The sequence below is a fragment of the Cololabis saira genome, chromosome 22 (assembly GCF_033807715.1).
Source record: "Cololabis saira isolate AMF1-May2022 chromosome 22, fColSai1.1, whole genome shotgun sequence".
Classification (NCBI taxonomy): domain Eukaryota; kingdom Metazoa; phylum Chordata; class Actinopteri; order Beloniformes; family Belonidae; genus Cololabis; species Cololabis saira.
In genome coordinates this window covers 7,716,201-7,733,710 of record NC_084608.1, presented here as the reverse complement: position 1 = coordinate 7,733,710, position 17,510 = coordinate 7,716,201, and the positions used below count along the sequence as shown (strand labels likewise).

The 17,510-nt window shown below is 41.7% G+C and overlaps 1 protein-coding gene across 1 annotated transcript in view; it reads left to right on the top strand.

The window, feature by feature from the left end:
• The window catches only part of LOC133423716 (partitioning defective 3 homolog), a 394,242-nt gene that overhangs the window by 138,752 nt on the left and 237,980 nt on the right, over window positions 1–17,510 (top strand). The window contains exons 4-5 of the mRNA XM_061714033.1: window positions 4,939–5,123; window positions 8,164–8,301. Coding sequence (XP_061570017.1) covers window positions 4,939–5,123; window positions 8,164–8,301 — 323 coding nt within the window. The remainder of the gene's footprint in view (window positions 1–4,938; window positions 5,124–8,163; window positions 8,302–17,510) is intronic.

Below are 17,510 nucleotides of genomic sequence, written 5' to 3'. Positions count from 1 at the left end.
TTTGTATTCAGCAAGTCACTGTTAAAAGAGTTCAAAGTGGGTGTGATTCCCTTTAAATACACCTCACACCTATTTAAAGCTGATATCTGAGGTGCTTTGTAATCTGGACAGGTACACGTTACCAGAAATCTGATTTTAATAGCTTAAAATAATGTGAGATGCAGATGATCAATTATGACATCCAAGACAAAATGATCAGAAACTAGAAAGATATATAAATAGAACACAATTTTGCTTCTTCTTTTATACGTTTGAATTTGATTTAAATGTTGAATGGGCACTCTTGTTTTTCAAATGGTACAAATAATCATTATTGTACAGTCATAGACATCTGTTGGTGTCTGGAAGCAATCAAATGGAATAAAGCGAGATTGATGTTGTCATAGAGTCCAAAGATTCAGCAAAATCCAGTAAGAGCTGAGCCTTGAGGTATTCTGGGAAGTACATCAAGGCTTTTAATCCACAACAAGTGTCTTTTGGCCCTGGCTACACACATGTAGGGGAAATACACACATAAAAAGAAATAATATGATTCAAATAAATTCACTCTGTGACCTTTTTTAGTCTTTTTAGCCTTTAGATTTAAATTTTTCCTGTTTTCCAGTGCCCCCTCTCACTCCCTCTTCCCCTTAGTTTCTATTTATCTCTAAATACCAGACATTAATTACCCCTGCTTGGAGTCCTGAACTGGAAATGAACCAGCCATTACTGAAAGGGGCAAAAGTTTATTGAAAGCCATTATTAAATCAACCTCATTTTAAAGTAAACTCTCAATGACCGGCTGACTGGCTTTTATGAGAGATGCACCGTTTTAATTTGATTTCCAATGTCCTTCGAGGGATCCTATAGGCAGAATCAGCAATAAGTAAAACACATTTACAACAAGAATTATCTATTACATTACAGTTGCTGTTGGGTTTTGTTGGCATGGTCTGTGTCCGAGGAACGGACTTAATGATGAGTGAGATCAGTCTTGCTTTGGGATGTTCTTGCCAGCGACCTCCTTCCATGAGAAATTGATTTGTTTTGTCAAGAGAAATAGTTTTTTTTATTAACACATGTAACATTGGTGTAGCTCATGTTTAAACATGGTGTCATCAGCTTCTCTTTCATCGTATAGTCTGTTGATATGATATGGGCTTTAATGGGATGACCAAAATGCAGGAGAACACGGCAGTAAGCAGGAGTAACAGATGATTATCTTCTATTAAAACCAAAACCTGGCACTGCAGGAAATCCAGAACAAAAACTGAAGACAACCACCGTCAGAAGAAAAAACGAAATACAAGAGTCGAGAACAAGAACTTATGAATATAGCAAAACACAAGATGATATAAACCGGGGGACTGAAGAGACACAGGTGCGAGTATTCAGTATAAATAGGAACAAAAGTAGTGAAACCAGAACTTTACAGCCAAAAAACAGAGTTTTTTATCTTTTAACGCTTTAATGCAAGGATCAGCCAATCAGATTGCAGCTACTCAGCTAAATCAGCTAAATGATTATTATTGTTCTTCCTATTCGGGGTTATCAGGGTCTGATGGAAACAACCCCAGTTTTCTTATGGAGAAAGGCAGGAGTAGCTGCCTTTCAGCTAGGGGGGGTTGATTGGCTGTTTATTCCGTGATGAAGATATGTTAGAAACAACCGTGATGAGCATATTTGGCTTTTTGACCAAAGCGGTTCCAGTGCTAATTCGGTGCTAGTGAAAGAGTAGGACCCGTGTTTTGCCTTTCGAGCGCGGGGCTGTAAGGAAAGCACTGACTCTGTGCCAAGAAAACGAGTGTTATGCTGGTTCCCAAGCCTTGCTGGGCCAGATGCAAGAATTGCACAGCGGGGGCCCTGATGATTATAACCAGCCAGAACAATGCAGCAGCCATATTTAAACAACCTCTGTGAGTTTAAAGCATATATCACACCGGGGACTTCTGGATGCATTCCTACTGATTTAACCACGCAATCAAACCTGTGACTCGAAAAAGACTTCCTTTTGTCCTGAAACGTAAAAGCCGTCGATGTTGATGCCGTGAAGTTGCACGCAGTCAATTCTGGACTCCAAAAAAGACATACCAACATTTGTTTTCCATTAGTCACATTTTCATTACACTTTCTCACAAAGGAATTTGCGATAAAGCAACTGCTGCAGGGGGGGGTCTGTGATTTTCCTTTTTCTTAGTGTAACTCTCCTGATTCTCTGTTTGTAATCGTCATAACTCTCTGTATCTCGTCCTGCAAGACCTCTCTTCAAAACAGTGACAAAGAAGATATTGTCTATGTAAAAGATAGACAAAAACATTTTAGACAAACTTTTTTTGCTTTGGCCAATACCGTTGTTATGAAAATATTTAGAGGTTGATCATTCAAATGATTATTCAGAGGCAAAGCCCTCATGTCATGCAGTAATGCGTAAGCATTAACTAGTGTTTTGTCACTACGACATTGTATGAATGAGGCCAAAAACGGCTAGAACCTGCATTTTGATGACTTTAGATTGACCGGCTACGTCACATCCAGCTCTGCCGGAGACGTGTAAATGCGACAAAAGAGTTTCAAAGCAACTACTGTAGTCTTTCTGAGAGATTCACGCTCCTTTTACGGATGTCCTGCTTAGGGCTGGGTATCGATTCAAATGTCAAGAATCGATTCGATTCCGATTCTTAATATTCAGAATCGATTATCATGATTCGATCCGATTCGATATTGATTTGGCTTAGTGTTATTTAAAATGTTTTTTGAGCTGTTGCCTGAATTATATGACTGTAAAATAACTAGTGAAATAATAATTTCACAATAATTATTGTGAAATAACTAAGAAATAAATAACTCAAACAGGCCTTTCAATATCCATTTAAAGTGCAAAAAAGAAAGAAATTGCAACATTTCATGCAGTAAACAAATCATTTTAGCTTGTCTAATTTATTCCGTCACCAGACACACATATTGCCATGAAGCACCTGGCATTTTTCAGAAGTGTCATGACAAACTGTGTGTCCGACTACTGGGATTAAAGTTCACCTGGCGAAAATGATGGAAAAAAAAATAAATAAAAGAAAAAAAAAGAAAAAAAAAGAAAATCGATCTTTAGACATAAGAATCGATTTTTAGGAATTAATATGAGAATCGATTTAGAATCGGAAAATCGATTTTTTCAACACAGGCCTAGTCCTGCTTCTGCTTTAGTGATGTTACAAATGAGGTAGGGTCCTGTCTCCCCGTTGCTCTCCACCCGGTGGAAAAGCAAGTCAGTACTTGGGAGCCCCTGTTGGTAATTGGCTTTAGCGCCGGTCTAGCACCAGCACGACCGCCAGCACCGATTCTGAGTTGATCGAAAGTCCTCATTAATGCCTTCTAGTAAATAATTTATTAGAGGAGGATAAAATAACAGTTAGATAATCATTAGGCACGTAGAGATGTTGAAGAGAAGCTATGATGTAAGCTCAGGTGGATAAGCGAGACAAAAAAGGTGAAAGGAATGAAAAAGATAACTGTTCGGATGGTTATGATTTTTTTGAACACCTTTATTTTGAAAATTCAGTCACATAATTAGGTAGGTTCTGTATCTTTTCAAGCGTATATGTTATTTTATTCACGTTATTATATTTTATTTTATTACATGTTGGAATAAACTAAACTAAACTAAAACTTCCTTTCTGGCAAACTACACCCAAAAGTCCTAATCTTGTCCGATGTTAATTACGCACAAGATGCAGCACGATGTAAGCTGTGATTAAAATGCGCTGCTTCCTAAACTAAGCCATGTCTCAGATGGAAGCTTAGCACCGGCATATGCTCAGTGCAATGATGCACTGATGGATGACAGGTGGTTGCCCAACTATTTGCATATTTGTGGGTGTACCACTCAGGCTGCTAGAACATTATAAACAAATCCATATGGCCTTTGGAGAGAATTCAGATGATCAAAACCCAAGCTTGTGGATACACTTACCGTCCTCCCTCTGTTACAGACGTCAGTGGGATTATTCCCTGACGTCTGACTGGAGAGTTCATCTTTTCTGCTTGTTAAGCATTTCTAATCAAATTTGAATACATTTTTTAAATACTATTCTTGGTCATTTTCACATTGAAATTGCATGAGCAGTGTATTTACTTTGCACTTTAAAACCTCATGTTGTACACTTTCTCTCATGTTGTACATTTTCTCTTTTCATTATATATCTGCTCTTTGTACTCCAATCACCACAACAAATTTCTTGTGTGTGTCTTAAGCCGAGCACACACTGTGCGATTGTCGTGCAGTATACGTGGGGTAACGACGAGAGATTAACACCTCACGACGAGCTCCCGATCACGAATCGTGTGCTCGCAAGAAAATCAAACGTGTTTGAAATCCTGGTCTCTCCTCGTGAAGGAATCACAGTTGAAGCAGCTGCGACCCGATTGGCCTCATCCTTTCACAGAGAGCATGCGCAATCTCTGATGTCACGTCAAAAACTATTATTTGTAGTTTAAAGTGTTGCAAATTCACATTACAAATCATGTTTTAATAGCTGAAAAAAAGACCACAACCTATGTTTTACTGCGTGTAAATAGTTTAGTTTGGTTTATTGGTCCTTTCAATTTCCACAACACAAATAACCCAAAGTACAGGTGTAAATCATGAGTGTAATACAAAAAAATATAATTTTTTGGTATAAATATATATACAATTTTAACTAAAAACCAAGCCTAAGCTTATGATGCCTACTCTTTTCACAAAAAAAAATGTTAGCTTTTAAAAACTAGTGCATTTACGATTTAGAGAAGGAAACAAAATACATAAAGAAATCCATATGAGAAGTTGCCCAAGTATAAACAAAATAACTGAACACAAACATACAGCATAAAAAAAACCTTTTATGAAGACGAACTTTCAAACTGTTGTTGTGACTTTATAAGTTCAATCAAACTTTCCTGCTCTCTTCTCCCCCCCCCCCACAGGCATGTCTCTCAACGTCCGCCGCAGCAGCGACCCATCGTTGGCAGGCCTTCCCGTCGGCGAGGTGTTGGTCAGTCAAGAAGAACCATCCAGAAAGGACCCGTCTCGCTGGTCCACAACAGCCGGTCCTCAGAAGTACAACCACAGACCAAACAAGAGCTGTGGCAACAGCAGCCTCGACAGAAAGGTAACAAATACTGACGTTTAGTAGCATAGGTGTGATATTTAACTGTGGGATGACTCTGAGCTTTGAAGCCATCAATGACATCAAGATTTAAATACAGCATTGTGTATTTTCTTCAATGCATTGCCTTAAAATAGTTTCTTCTGATTCAGATTATACTTTGCCCAGAGAACAATAGGTGCACTTGAGCTGCAGTGTGTATAATGAGAGGTATTTATGCTCAGACATCCCTGAACCTTCAATCTCTGTTTTTAAATTGTGTTCTTCTCGTTTTTTCTTCCTTCCTTTGCAACCCTTAATCAAAGCAATGACTGATAGAGATGGGATGTGTTCTGTTCTGCGTACAAATACCCAGAAGTGGCAGAAACACCCTTTATCTAAAACTAGTTGCGTCTGATAACCCCCCCCCCCTCTCTTTTTATCTCCCGAAAATAGGAAAAAAAATAATGAGCAGGCGTTGCTAAACACTTTCCCTTTGTTCTACAGTCACCTTTTGAAGCATTTTAAGCCTCTGATTATGAAACCGAGGGAGAATAAAAGGAAAAGATTGCGGCTCAGGTACATCCTCCATGTGACTTCCAAAAGAGGAGGGAAGCCAATTAACTTCTCCAAATGACCGTCCCTCCAGGGTGCTGAGAGACCCGCACCTGCCGCTGAGACAGATCTGTCCTTTATCAAAGAAGCCGGTTAAAAAAGGGAAATGTTTGGGAGCTTGGGATGTGAGGATGCAGCTTTAGTCGTGTAAGAAGTGCAGGCTGATCCTATTTACACACCTACGTTGTGGAAGCTCAAACAATGAAACGGCACGACGGCAGAAAGTGTTTGGGGTTTTAAGGTCTCATTTAAACAAAAGTGCAAGTACGGCTTCTTTTTTTTAAAGGAGAATGTCCTATATGGACTGGAAACTGTCATTATTTCTTCCTCATTTCAAAATGCCATGACTGAAACATGGATAGATGGACTGTTAACTGCAGGAAGCCTGATAGCCTGCTCATGTACAGTCCACAGCTTTGTGCTGATCTGGGCCTTTTGGCCGTTTTGAGCTACTTTTGGTTTAATTTATCCTTTATTTTTTTTCAGCTCAGTCGACCCGCTAGGAGCTTGTAGTTGGTTCCCACTATGGACATACTGTATAGACTGTATGCTGCAAAATGTACAATAAGAAAACACAAAAACAGATTGAGAAAGTGAACTTGGTTATTAAAGATCATGTGACACATATAAAGGTTGTTGAAGAATTTAGATTGCAAAAAAATGTTCAATGGAGTAAATTCAAGGTAAAAACCCCCCAAAAAACAGGTCTTATTATTACTTGTTTGTTCATGTTATTATCTTAGGTGTTACTACGAGGCCCAAAGCGTGCAGAACCGATCATTTGATGTGATCAATCCAATGTGACGGTGGTGTGGTATAATTTATCCACAATGTACTCCAGTCCTTGGGGTGTGGATCCTGAAGGGTCAGGGTGATGAAGACGATTGACTTCTCGAGCTTTGTTAGGTGCAGCATTTACATCGAACGCGACCATCAATGCCGGATAAAAATCTGCCACGGCTAGCTGTCTAGCTTTAACTTCACTTCCTTCACTAATGGTGTGTCTTTTTTGATTTAAACCATTTCTTCATGCATCTAAGACGATGGCAACTGAAGATGATGATAACAGTCACTGTCTGACTTTTTTTCCCCCCACAATGAAGTGTTTATACAGTTAACAACATATGTGAAATGTTTACTTTTCTAGTGCAAATAAAGCATGCATTATTGATTACAACAGCTATAAAGACATATGGAAAAGCAATATGCATTAGACATATAATATCCTCCCGGTCTTGAATCATTTCTGAGAGAATGGGTCCCAATGCTGCTCAGGCCGGGCTAAAATCTGCAGACGTGTCCACGATGTTGACCAGTGGGAGTCCTCACTCATCAGCCGGCCCTTTAAACTCAACACATCTCCCAATGACTTCACTATAATTCACATTCTGGGTCGTCCGTGCTAAACTGAGAGGATTAGGTGGTTGACATGGGCCCGCTGATTTACTGCCACCTCCGTGGTATCCGGCTTTATCAGCTTTTTATGATCCGATCTGTCATAAAAAGTTGTGGATAGGAGCCAGTTGTCGCTCTGTGACTAAAGCTGCGATGGCTATCAGGGGTGTCTCGGTATCAGAGTCCACATGTCCACCGGAGTTTTACAGTCCAGTCTGCATTGCTTCCTCAGGCGCCTTCACGCCACATTGAGCCGTACTAAAACACACATGGTTTATTAGAGCATGCAGGAGTTGTTTTTTTCCCCTCCCTTCTCTCTGATTGGTATTGTTAGCTGCTAGTTTGTGACTTCCTGAGGAATACTTTCTTTTTCTCTTTTTTGAAACCTTGGGAGTCTTTTATTCAGTAATTTCACCCTTTATCTGGGTCTAAAACTGTTTTTCTAATCTTTTTTTTTTAAATTAAAAGTCATCATACCTTAAGTCAATGTCATTCTGTTCTGTCATGTCCTTGATACATTTCTCCACTTTGACTTTTAATTTGAATTCACGTGCCTTTCCCGTACAGATACCTCCACCGACAACCTTCAATTGCAGAAATTCCCAATCCAAGGTTTGCATGTCGGGAATGTAATCTTCTGTGCTTGCGTCATAAATCTGCTCGAGTCTGCTGAGGTCTGACACTGCCTTGGCTGCGGCGTTGCAGAAGGTGCATTTTGTGTAATGGAAAAGCTCAGCTGGGGCTGTCTTACGATACAAAGCCTCTTATTAGGAGCTGAGTTTCAGCAGCGAAGACAGGTCATCAGATGGAGAAATGGAGTGAGACTGGGATGAAGAACTTGATGTACTAGGAATATTTTCAGCACAAAATATCTGTTTATAAATAGCAGCAAGCCACATCACGGCTTCTCAAAAGGTCGACAATATGGGATCAGGATTTTAGATGACTCTTTGCATGCCTTTTGATGAAATAGGATCGGTAAGAGGAAACGGTTTGCATCGACAGCAGCTTCTGTATCAGAGTAATCTTTTCACTCCTCCCTCTTATTTTGCAGAGTAGAGGAGCCCATGCCTACCGGAGTCTTCCTCGCGATGCGAGTGGCTGGTCCACTCAGTTTCAGAGAGAGATGACTCGCTCCTCGCTCAGTGCCAACCACCCAATGGTGGACCGATGGCTTGACAGACAGGAACAGGTAGAGATAATGGACCGCGATGCAAAGACTTACGGTCACACTGTTGTTGTTTCGTGAAATGAATATCTGTTTTTCCAGCCAGATGCTGTGTATGTAAACACACCAAAGTCACATGCTAAACTGTAAATGGATGCAGAGAAAACAACAAGCTGAAACATATTAAATACCATTTAAGTTAATGTACAATCCCATGATTCCAATAAAATTCACACGGCACACTTCATAATTTAGAGTAAAGACCTTGCTATCAAGAGATTCTGAGCAAATCCTTCCTTAAAAAAACACCTGACTGCATTGAGGAGTAGGCCTGTGTTGAAAAAAATCGATTTTCCGATTCTGAATCGATTCTCATAATAATTCCTAAAAATCGATTCGTATGTCTAAAGATCGATGTTTTTTCATCATTACATTACAATGTTTGGTATTTTTTTGTTTATGCCCAAAGAAGGAATGTTTTGTTGGACACGAGAATAAATGGTGCCATGTTTTTGCCTTTAAATATGTTTAAAGGTATGAAAACATTAAAGTTTTCAGTTATAATTGCATAAATTGTCTATATTTCATTACTTTATATACTGTCTTGGGGTTACATTTGCATAAAATGCTAAAAACCAAATTCTTAAAAATTAAAAACCGAAATAGTACGAAAATGGAAAAAATTTAAACGGAATGTGGGAAAAAATAAAACCGATTTCATCCGTCTCTGTTTCCTCCCTGGATCTGTTTGGTAATTCTGACCCACACAATGTTTCTGAAAGCAGCTCTATCAGCATTCTGGGAGGTGATTGGTCCTTACAGCATCATTAGCTGCAATACTTGCTGTTGAATCTCAATATAATAGTAGTATTAATATGTTGCAGAACTACAGTCATATAATTCATGCACCAGCTCAAAAAATAGTTTTAATAACACTAACCAAATCAATATTGGAATCAAATTGGATCAAATCAAATCTTGATAATCGATTCTCAATCTTAAAAATCAGAATCGAATCGATTCTTGACATTTGAATCGATCCCCAGCCCTATTGAGGAGGGAAATAAAAACACTGTTTAGCCATGACAGCAAAAGTGAGTAGATAAAGTATAAGCCGGAGCTCTATAACTCTCCCTGACCTTCATCCAGGGCTGTCCAGATCCAACGGGAACCGGTAATGCTTGCTTATGGAGTCACTTCTGCACTCAGCTAATGAATCAGGGACCTGTATCCTCCTCACTGCAGTCCTTGAAGGAACATTGTCTGGTGCTGCCACAGTGGCAACGTAGCACTGATTAAAACTACTGTGACTGCTCACTAAGCCAGGTTCATCCATGACTGACATCACACTTCACACTTCTGATCCGTATGGCAGCGTGTTCGGCGAAGTGCCGGCGTTGGACATGTCTCCTCACTTTGCACCTCCTCATTGTGTTGACACTTTATGATTGACTCGGCTCGGGACTGGTCCCTCTCCTACTAAGTCTGTCAAAGGGAGGAAAATATGCTCTCTTTAAAAGTTATTAAAAGTGACAGAGGCTCTCTGCAGGGAGAGCAGACATGACCTTGGGAAGTGTCGAACTCACAGCGAGATGAGCAGGAGATTCTCTCCCGTTTGTGTGTCCGTGTTTCACTCGTCACTCCTGGCTACCTGCTTTGACTCAAGGAGGAGCTCTGAGGAGAATAGTTACAAAAAATGAATTGAAGAGTTTATCAGGAGAAAAAAAGGAATTGACGTTCAAAATACTGAACGCTGCAGGATTTTCTTTATTTTTTTTGCACAATTCTCATGTATTTTTTCACACCTGCATGTCTGGGTCACTGTGTCTGGGTTTTTAGTTTATTCTTATCAAAAACCAACCTCCTGTATCTAAGTTTGCCTAATTACAATGCCTCCTGACAGAATATTAATTGGTTTTGCAGCGATAAAAATGTTTTTTAAAGTCTTTTCATTCATTAATTGATTGACTGTATTAAATTAAGCAGTGACTTCTTTGGATCCTTGTGCTGGTTAATGGTTTGTCGTGTTGCTGACAGCTGCAGCCTGATATTTTAGTGAGTACACTTTTCAAGGTTTTTGGGATACGCTGCCCATGTTTATTCAATTCAATTCAATTCATTTTTATTCACATATCGTCTTACAACAGGAGTTGTCTCCAGGATCTTTCCAGAGACCAGAACAATGACCCCCGAGCAATTATTACATAAACAATAGCAGCTAAAAACTCCCCTAGTGGGAGAAAAACCTTAAGCGTTGGTTATGTGTTAACACACGTTTGTATCTTAAACATGAAGTACAGTAACGACCAGTGGGAGCCGAGCGGCAACCATCTAACTTCTGGGTTGAGGTTCATGCAGCGCTAAGATCTGTTGCAGTTCCTCAGCTGACCACCAGAGGTCAGTCTTTTTGTACCACGTGGGAAAAACTTGAATAAAATAAATAAAAAGTAATAAAGTCGCCTGTAAATTTACTGTAAATTTATATTTTGCCATCAAGTTAACATGTTAAACGGTATATTCTGCTGTAAATGTCCTCCAGCAGCTGTGTAGATATTTAAGCAGGGATCCCCTGAAGGAGCGGGTAGCCAAAGCTAAGTTTGACATACGGTGGGTGTGTTCCCACCGGCTTCCTAAGCAACATGGCTGCTCCCGGTACGAAACAAAAAAAGGAGCTTCAAAACCGCTCCTAGGAAAAGTCACGACTCACGTGACCTAACGGGTCATCTATTGTTTCAGTCTCCGGTGTCGGCAAGGCTTGGGCTAGGTAGGACCGCTATGGTTGTCTTGTTCAATAATAGCCTACTCTGGAAAGCTCATTTCACTGCTTTGTAAATAGGCTACAATGTCATAGCAATTGTCATTGTCACACCTTGAATTGAATTGAACATGACATGTGGATTAATGATATTTAGAGATTTTGATAAAAAGTTTTCCTTGTATTTGAAGAGAGCTTGGATACTTGTTTTCCTGCACAGAACATTAAGGACTGAGCTGTGAGCCTGAATAGGAATAGGTGGGTTTACGTGATGGATGGAGAGTGTTGGAGTGAACTTATTCTTAACTTACAGGAAAACAAGCAAATCAGCTATAAATACACTTCTTTAACAGTAAACATAGTTCTGAAAGTGCCAAAAGTATTTGATGCAAAGCTTCCTACAGAAATGACACATGCGTGCTGCAAGAACATGATTTTCGTTCCAAAATTACGACCTCTGAAAGCCAAGATTAAGGTTTCCCGCTAATACTCATCACCACATGTATAAAGTATGAGGTTATTATTTTAGAGCAGGGCTTTTTTGCCAACAAAGTTATGTAGATATTTAATGAATAACAGCAGGAATGCCTCAGCGTGAGTCTCTGTGTGTCTTTTTCCTACCTGGCTGTCTGTAATCCGACAGCTGCATGACTAATATGAGTCGCTAAACACAAATCCGCTCTTATTCCAAAGTGTGTGTTTTTTAAATGTCACGTTTATTTTGCCGTCTCTCCCTCCGTGTCGCCGGATGGCCATGCAGCGCAGCTGCGTTGGATTGTACGACAAAAATACACAGCGTGGGTTAATTAAAAAGAACTTCTATCGCTGCTAAAGCGCTGGAGGAGATAATGAGTGTACACACACATACACACACACCTGTACACACACACACACAAACACTATCATACAATACTTTTTTTTCCTTTATTTTTAAAACCACACCAATTAGAAGTTCTTTGTTTAGCGTGGATTGTTTGCTTTATTCAGGTTCTTCATGAGAGTGAATGGAAGAATATCAAAGAAAACTAACAGAGGGCATCACTCATTTCTTTTCCTTCCCCCTTATTTCTTACTGCAACAACAGCCAAACTTTTTCTTTCTGTTTGTGTATATGCTGGTGGGCGTTTGCATCATGTTTCAACATCTTCATCTTAAATTTCATGCAAACACTTCACCCGACGATAATGTAAGATAAGCTCTCGACACGTTCTTACATCAAATCTTTTAATGTGGCGGCTGATGCGCGTGAAGCAGCTCTGTTGCACCATTCGGTGCGCTCTCAGAGTGCTTTTCTCTTCCATTTATAATCAGGCAGGTCTTCACGGGCCCTGTTTGAAATTAGGAATGTAAACCCGGGCTGATTAAAGATACAAACGGATTTCTGCATGTGAAGAGCCGCAGAGGTTCAGCTAACAGCAGAAGCTGCTGGGTGTGACCCAGAGATGAGCAGCATGTAGAGATCTGGGAGAGAAGACACTGCAGGAGGTTTCGCTTGTGTCTAGGGTTGCCAACCGTCCCTTGAAAAAAGGAATCGTCCTGTATTTATAAACTAAAGTACACATCCCGTATTGAGCTGAAAAAGGTACACACTTTGTCCCGTATTACTGTGAGAGTCAGAAAATAGTCATAAAATCCCAATGGAAAATGGCATTGAGCTGCTGAGTTTATAAGTTATTTTTTTCTGTTTTACTACAACTTCAGCCTACAGTCATGGCTTTGAGGCACAAATATGTTTACAAGTTTTCTACAGACTTACTGTTTGCACTTTTGTTATTGCAGTAAAAATGTGCACTACAGTATTACAGAATGGAGGTTCTGTTTAAGAAACATACTTATTTTATTCAGTTCATTTTGTTATTTTGTATTAAAGTGAATTGCTGACATTTAAAAATATGCATCTAATTCAATTCAGGTTCGAGTCAAATAGTTAAAAAATCGTTTCACTCACAAAAAATTCACCACGCCAGGAAGGGTGAAGGCAATCAGGTTGGCCGGCCCTGCCGATGAGGTGTCCCTTATTTGTTTTTCAGGGAGTTGGCAACCCTACTTGTGTCCTAGGAGTTTACTCCAGCTCCTGTAGCCGGCGTCTGCTCTTACACTTCCTGGATTTCTGCACTTTTACTTGTTAAAAAACACTGCACATTTGGGCCTGTAGCCACAACAGGCATGTTTATTTAAACAATTATTAAATTCCCTTCAGTGTCAGGTGAGTGTGAGACCTCCCCAGATGCAACACTCCCTCCCTCCTCTCCCAGGCGTGCACACACAGACGCACACGCCCGGCCAAACGCTGCGTGGAGCTTTAAGCATGCTTTATCAGGCTATATACACCAAGGCCTTATGAGTTATTCTTCATATAAACAGCTGACGTTAATGCTGGCCTATTATCTCCCTGATGAATGTTAATGGCGCTTCCTGCTCAGCATCGCAGACACACACACACACACTTTTTGATCTGGTTGAGTGGCTCTCAACTGTATTATTTGCAGCCTTGATGAGGGACCAGAGGCCATTATCATGAGCTCTACCAGAGTCTGGACTGACACCAGCTGTCAATCATAGACGGATGTAACCCAATCAATAGCTAGCTCAGGGAGAAACCGATATGTTTGTGCCGTGTTTGGAGTTTCCGTGGGTGCGACCAAGTTTAGAAACAATCGATGCAGCGTGGCTTCGCATCTGAAAAACAAGTTTTTGAAGCCTAGTGTGGATTTCCTGGTTTAAACAGTGGATTTTAAGTCGTTACATGTCGGTTTACAGCTTTTAAAACAAACGGAAATGAAAGACATCCCGCAAGACAACAAACTGTTACATCACGGTGAGAGGAAGCAGCACTGATCGCACGTGTTGGATGGAGTCTCCCTCTCTGTGTTGCCTGAACGAGCCACTTGCTCTGGCGAGTTTTGAGAGAAACCCGAGGTGGCGAGGCGCCCGGCCTAATCACCGCGCCAGCACGTTGAAAGGAGATGAGTCCGCTCAACTTCAAGCTGCAGGACGCACTCCTTCCCTTTGACAGCTTCACATCAAAGCCGTCTCGCTGAACAAACGCAGGCTGGACCACTTCTCGCTTCACTCAGAACGGCTTAATATGATTAAACAGGCAATGAATATATTCAGCTGATCAGGAAACGCCGTCTGCCTTTATATTTCATTTTCCTACCAGTGTTTCCTCAGAGATTGGAATGGATTTCTTTTTTTCTTTGGGTGGGGGGGTGGTAATGTTGCTGGTGTCCTACTGTACCTGCTGCACTCTCACTTCAGCCAATCACAGGCAGCTACTCTGAATGACAGCCATAGAGACACCAGTTTTCACAAATTTTAACAAACTTCACAGATGTAGATCTGTTTGAATAAATGCTGCGTTGTGCATTTATGTACTACGTCACCACTTTTGTGTAAGATGGACACACACACCGCCGGCAAAACACGCTGCAGGTACACAATAATGCCGTGTGCAAAGGTCTAAATATGTGTCATACAGCATTCACTCAAACTGTTTTGAAATGTACGAGGTGTAAGCTGAGTCGGATGGTACACATTTATTCACCACGAGGGGCTGTTAGCTTAACTCCAGACCAAAATTCATCTTTGGTTCAATATTTGTTGGTCTGTTTTTGTAATACACTGAATGTTGTTAAGTGGAGAAGCTCAGATTTACGAAACACCGGAGGAAGTCTGGAGGTCTGGATGGATGTGGACATGTATTTTTAGGATTGTTGTTGGTCAGTCCTGACCGGTTTGATGGCAAAGCCCACATAGCTGACAGGCCCCGGGGCGGGCTGCAGGCAACGTGGAGGCAGCTGAGCATGGAGAGACAAGTCCGGAGCAACCCCCAGCTCTGCCCACCTGACAGTCTCTCCTGCTCCTCCTGTTTGCACCTCCTCCCCCCTCCTGCAGTGCTATCGGGGGGATTGGCTTTGCATGTCTCTCATTGGACGTCTGATGAGAAGCAGGGCGGCTTGTTGCTTGAACGGTGAAGGAAAGACAACCTGAAAGGGTGCAGTGTGTTCACGGTGTGGAAGACGGCCTCGCTTCTTCATTCTGCCTCAAAGACACCGCAGCCGCGTGTCGACGGTCAGCAGCTGCACAGAAGAGAGATGAAAAGATGAAAATACTGCTGCACTTATTTTCAGAAAAACAAATAAAGTCGTTCTGTTTTTCTGTGGTTTTGGTTTTGTCTTTAGAAAATAACAAGCTCCATGGTGCTCTCTTTCCTCTCCAAACAAGATGTCATCCCTCATTTGGTCTTGATCTTTACTTTGAGAACTGTCAGGCGTGTGTCTCTCCTCTTATCTGCTCCGAACAAGAGACTTGGCAGACGTAATTTTAATTGCCAATTCACTGCTCTATCAAATATATTGTAGCCTGAAAATGTTTGTCCTGCCCTGCTGTCCTGTGTGTGTGTGCGTGTGTGTGTGTGTGTGTGTGTGTGTGTGTGCGGCTAGTCAGCTCAGATCAGGGTTTGACTGATTTGTTTTCACAAATTTTTTTCATAGCCCCTATCCTTGAAAAGTTAAATTATTGTACAAAACTTTGGTAAAAATGTCAAATATGACAACGTTATCTGATGCAAAATCATATGACTAAGATGAGAAAGTGAAGCTTTGAATCATTCTGCAGTTCAAACTTTGTGGGGAGTTTATGCTGTTATGGTTTTTTAATGAGCAAATGACGTCATATTAAAACTAAAAGCAGATATTTTCTTCACAGCTGAGGCTGTTATTGTGTGTTTCGCTCTGTTCCTCGTGCCTGCCCGGTAATCCTCAGCATCCTTCGGGTCTTCTTCGGGTCCTCTTCGGGTCTTCTTCGGGTCCTCTTTGGGTCTTCTTCGGGTCCTCTTCGGGTCTTCTTCGGGTCTTCTTCGGGTCCTCTTTGGGTCTTCTTTGGGTCTTCTTCGGGTCTTCTTCGGGTCTTCTTCGGGTCCTCTTTGGGTCTTCTTTGGGTCTTCTTTGGGTCTTCTTTTGGTCCTCTTCGGGTCTTCTTCGGGTCTTCTTCGAGTCCTCTTCGGATAATCTTCGGGTCCTCTTTGGGTCTTCTTCGGGTCTTCTTCGGGTCCTCTTGGGGTCCTCTTGGGGTCCTCTTTGGGTCTTCTTCGGGTCTTCTTCGGGTCTTCTTCGGGTCCTCTTTGGGTCTTCTTCGGGTCCTCTTTGGGTCTTCTTTGGGTCTTCTTTTGGTCCTCTTTGGGTCTTCTTCGGGTCTTCTTCGGGTCCTCTTGGGGTCTTCATCGGGTCTTCTTCGGGTCCTCTTGGGGTCTTCTTCGGGTCTTCTTCGGGTCCTCTTCGGGTCCTGTTTGGGTCCTCTTCCGGTTTTCTTCGAGTCCTCTTCCGGTTTTCTTCTGGTCCTCTTTGGGTCTTCTTCTGGTCTTCTTCAGGTCCTCTTCATCTGTTGCTTCCGTCTCCTTCAGCTTCCACTCTTTGTGCTTGATTACTATTCAGCTGTTGTTTTCTCCATCACTATGAAGAGTCCCCCAGCGATGCCGTGTAGGTGTCTTGTAAACACATATCCGTGTCACTTTGGTAGAAATGAATGTATCGATGCGTTCATCCAGGAGCAGGTAGACTGACCTCCTCAGCCGTAGAGTCTGATGCTGATCTTACGTGCCGCTCTCTCCAGGGGACCGGCCCGGACCTGTGGCACCTCTGCATCCTCATTAGGGCGGCTATCCTCTGCAAACTTGGTCGTGAACGTGTTAATTCTTGATTAGAGTTCATGCATTTGCCTTCTCCGATTTGCTCTGTGGAGTGAGAAATCACTTTCTCAATGAGAATAATTGAACACGGGCAGGGGGGTGCCAGCTCATTACCCACAAATCACAGCGAGCAGGGGCACCTTAGCTGAAGACAATAATGACTTCAGGGAATAGAGCAGGCCTGCCAGCCCGGAGCCAAACAGCACGGCCTGCAGAGAACAAAGCCAGCAAAGCTGCACACTCATCTTGACACTTTCTCTTAAGATGAAATAATACTCTTCTTTTCTTCTGGTGTTTTTAAGATTAGTCGGCCCGCTTCTGGTAAAGGGCGTGGTGTCTAACTTTGAAGGGAAGTAGAGAAGGAACGTTGCCAAGAGTCAGGCCGAGTGTCAGTCAAGCCCACTCTGGGGCTCAGCTAATACAAAGGACTACTTCATCAAAATAAGACAAGGCAAAACTTGCTTCTTTCTCCCTGAGATAGAACCCGTCGACTTAGATGGAGAGCAGCACGGGAGCACGGGATTTGAACTTGGGTTCATCCACGGGGCACCTGCTCAGCCGGGCGACCTGTCTGCCACCCCGGAATATCTTTCTTTTCATCCTGGAGATTCAGAGACAAGTGTGAGAGCCAGCTTATTTGCCTCTGCTTTCCCACCCTCTTTTCGTCTGACTGCTTTGAAAAAAAAAAAAAAAAAAAAATGTGCCGCACATTTTCACCCACAGCAGAGTGCCAAATGAGTCCACTCCGGCACAATGAGGTTCATTGTCACAATAGACTTTTCTCACTGT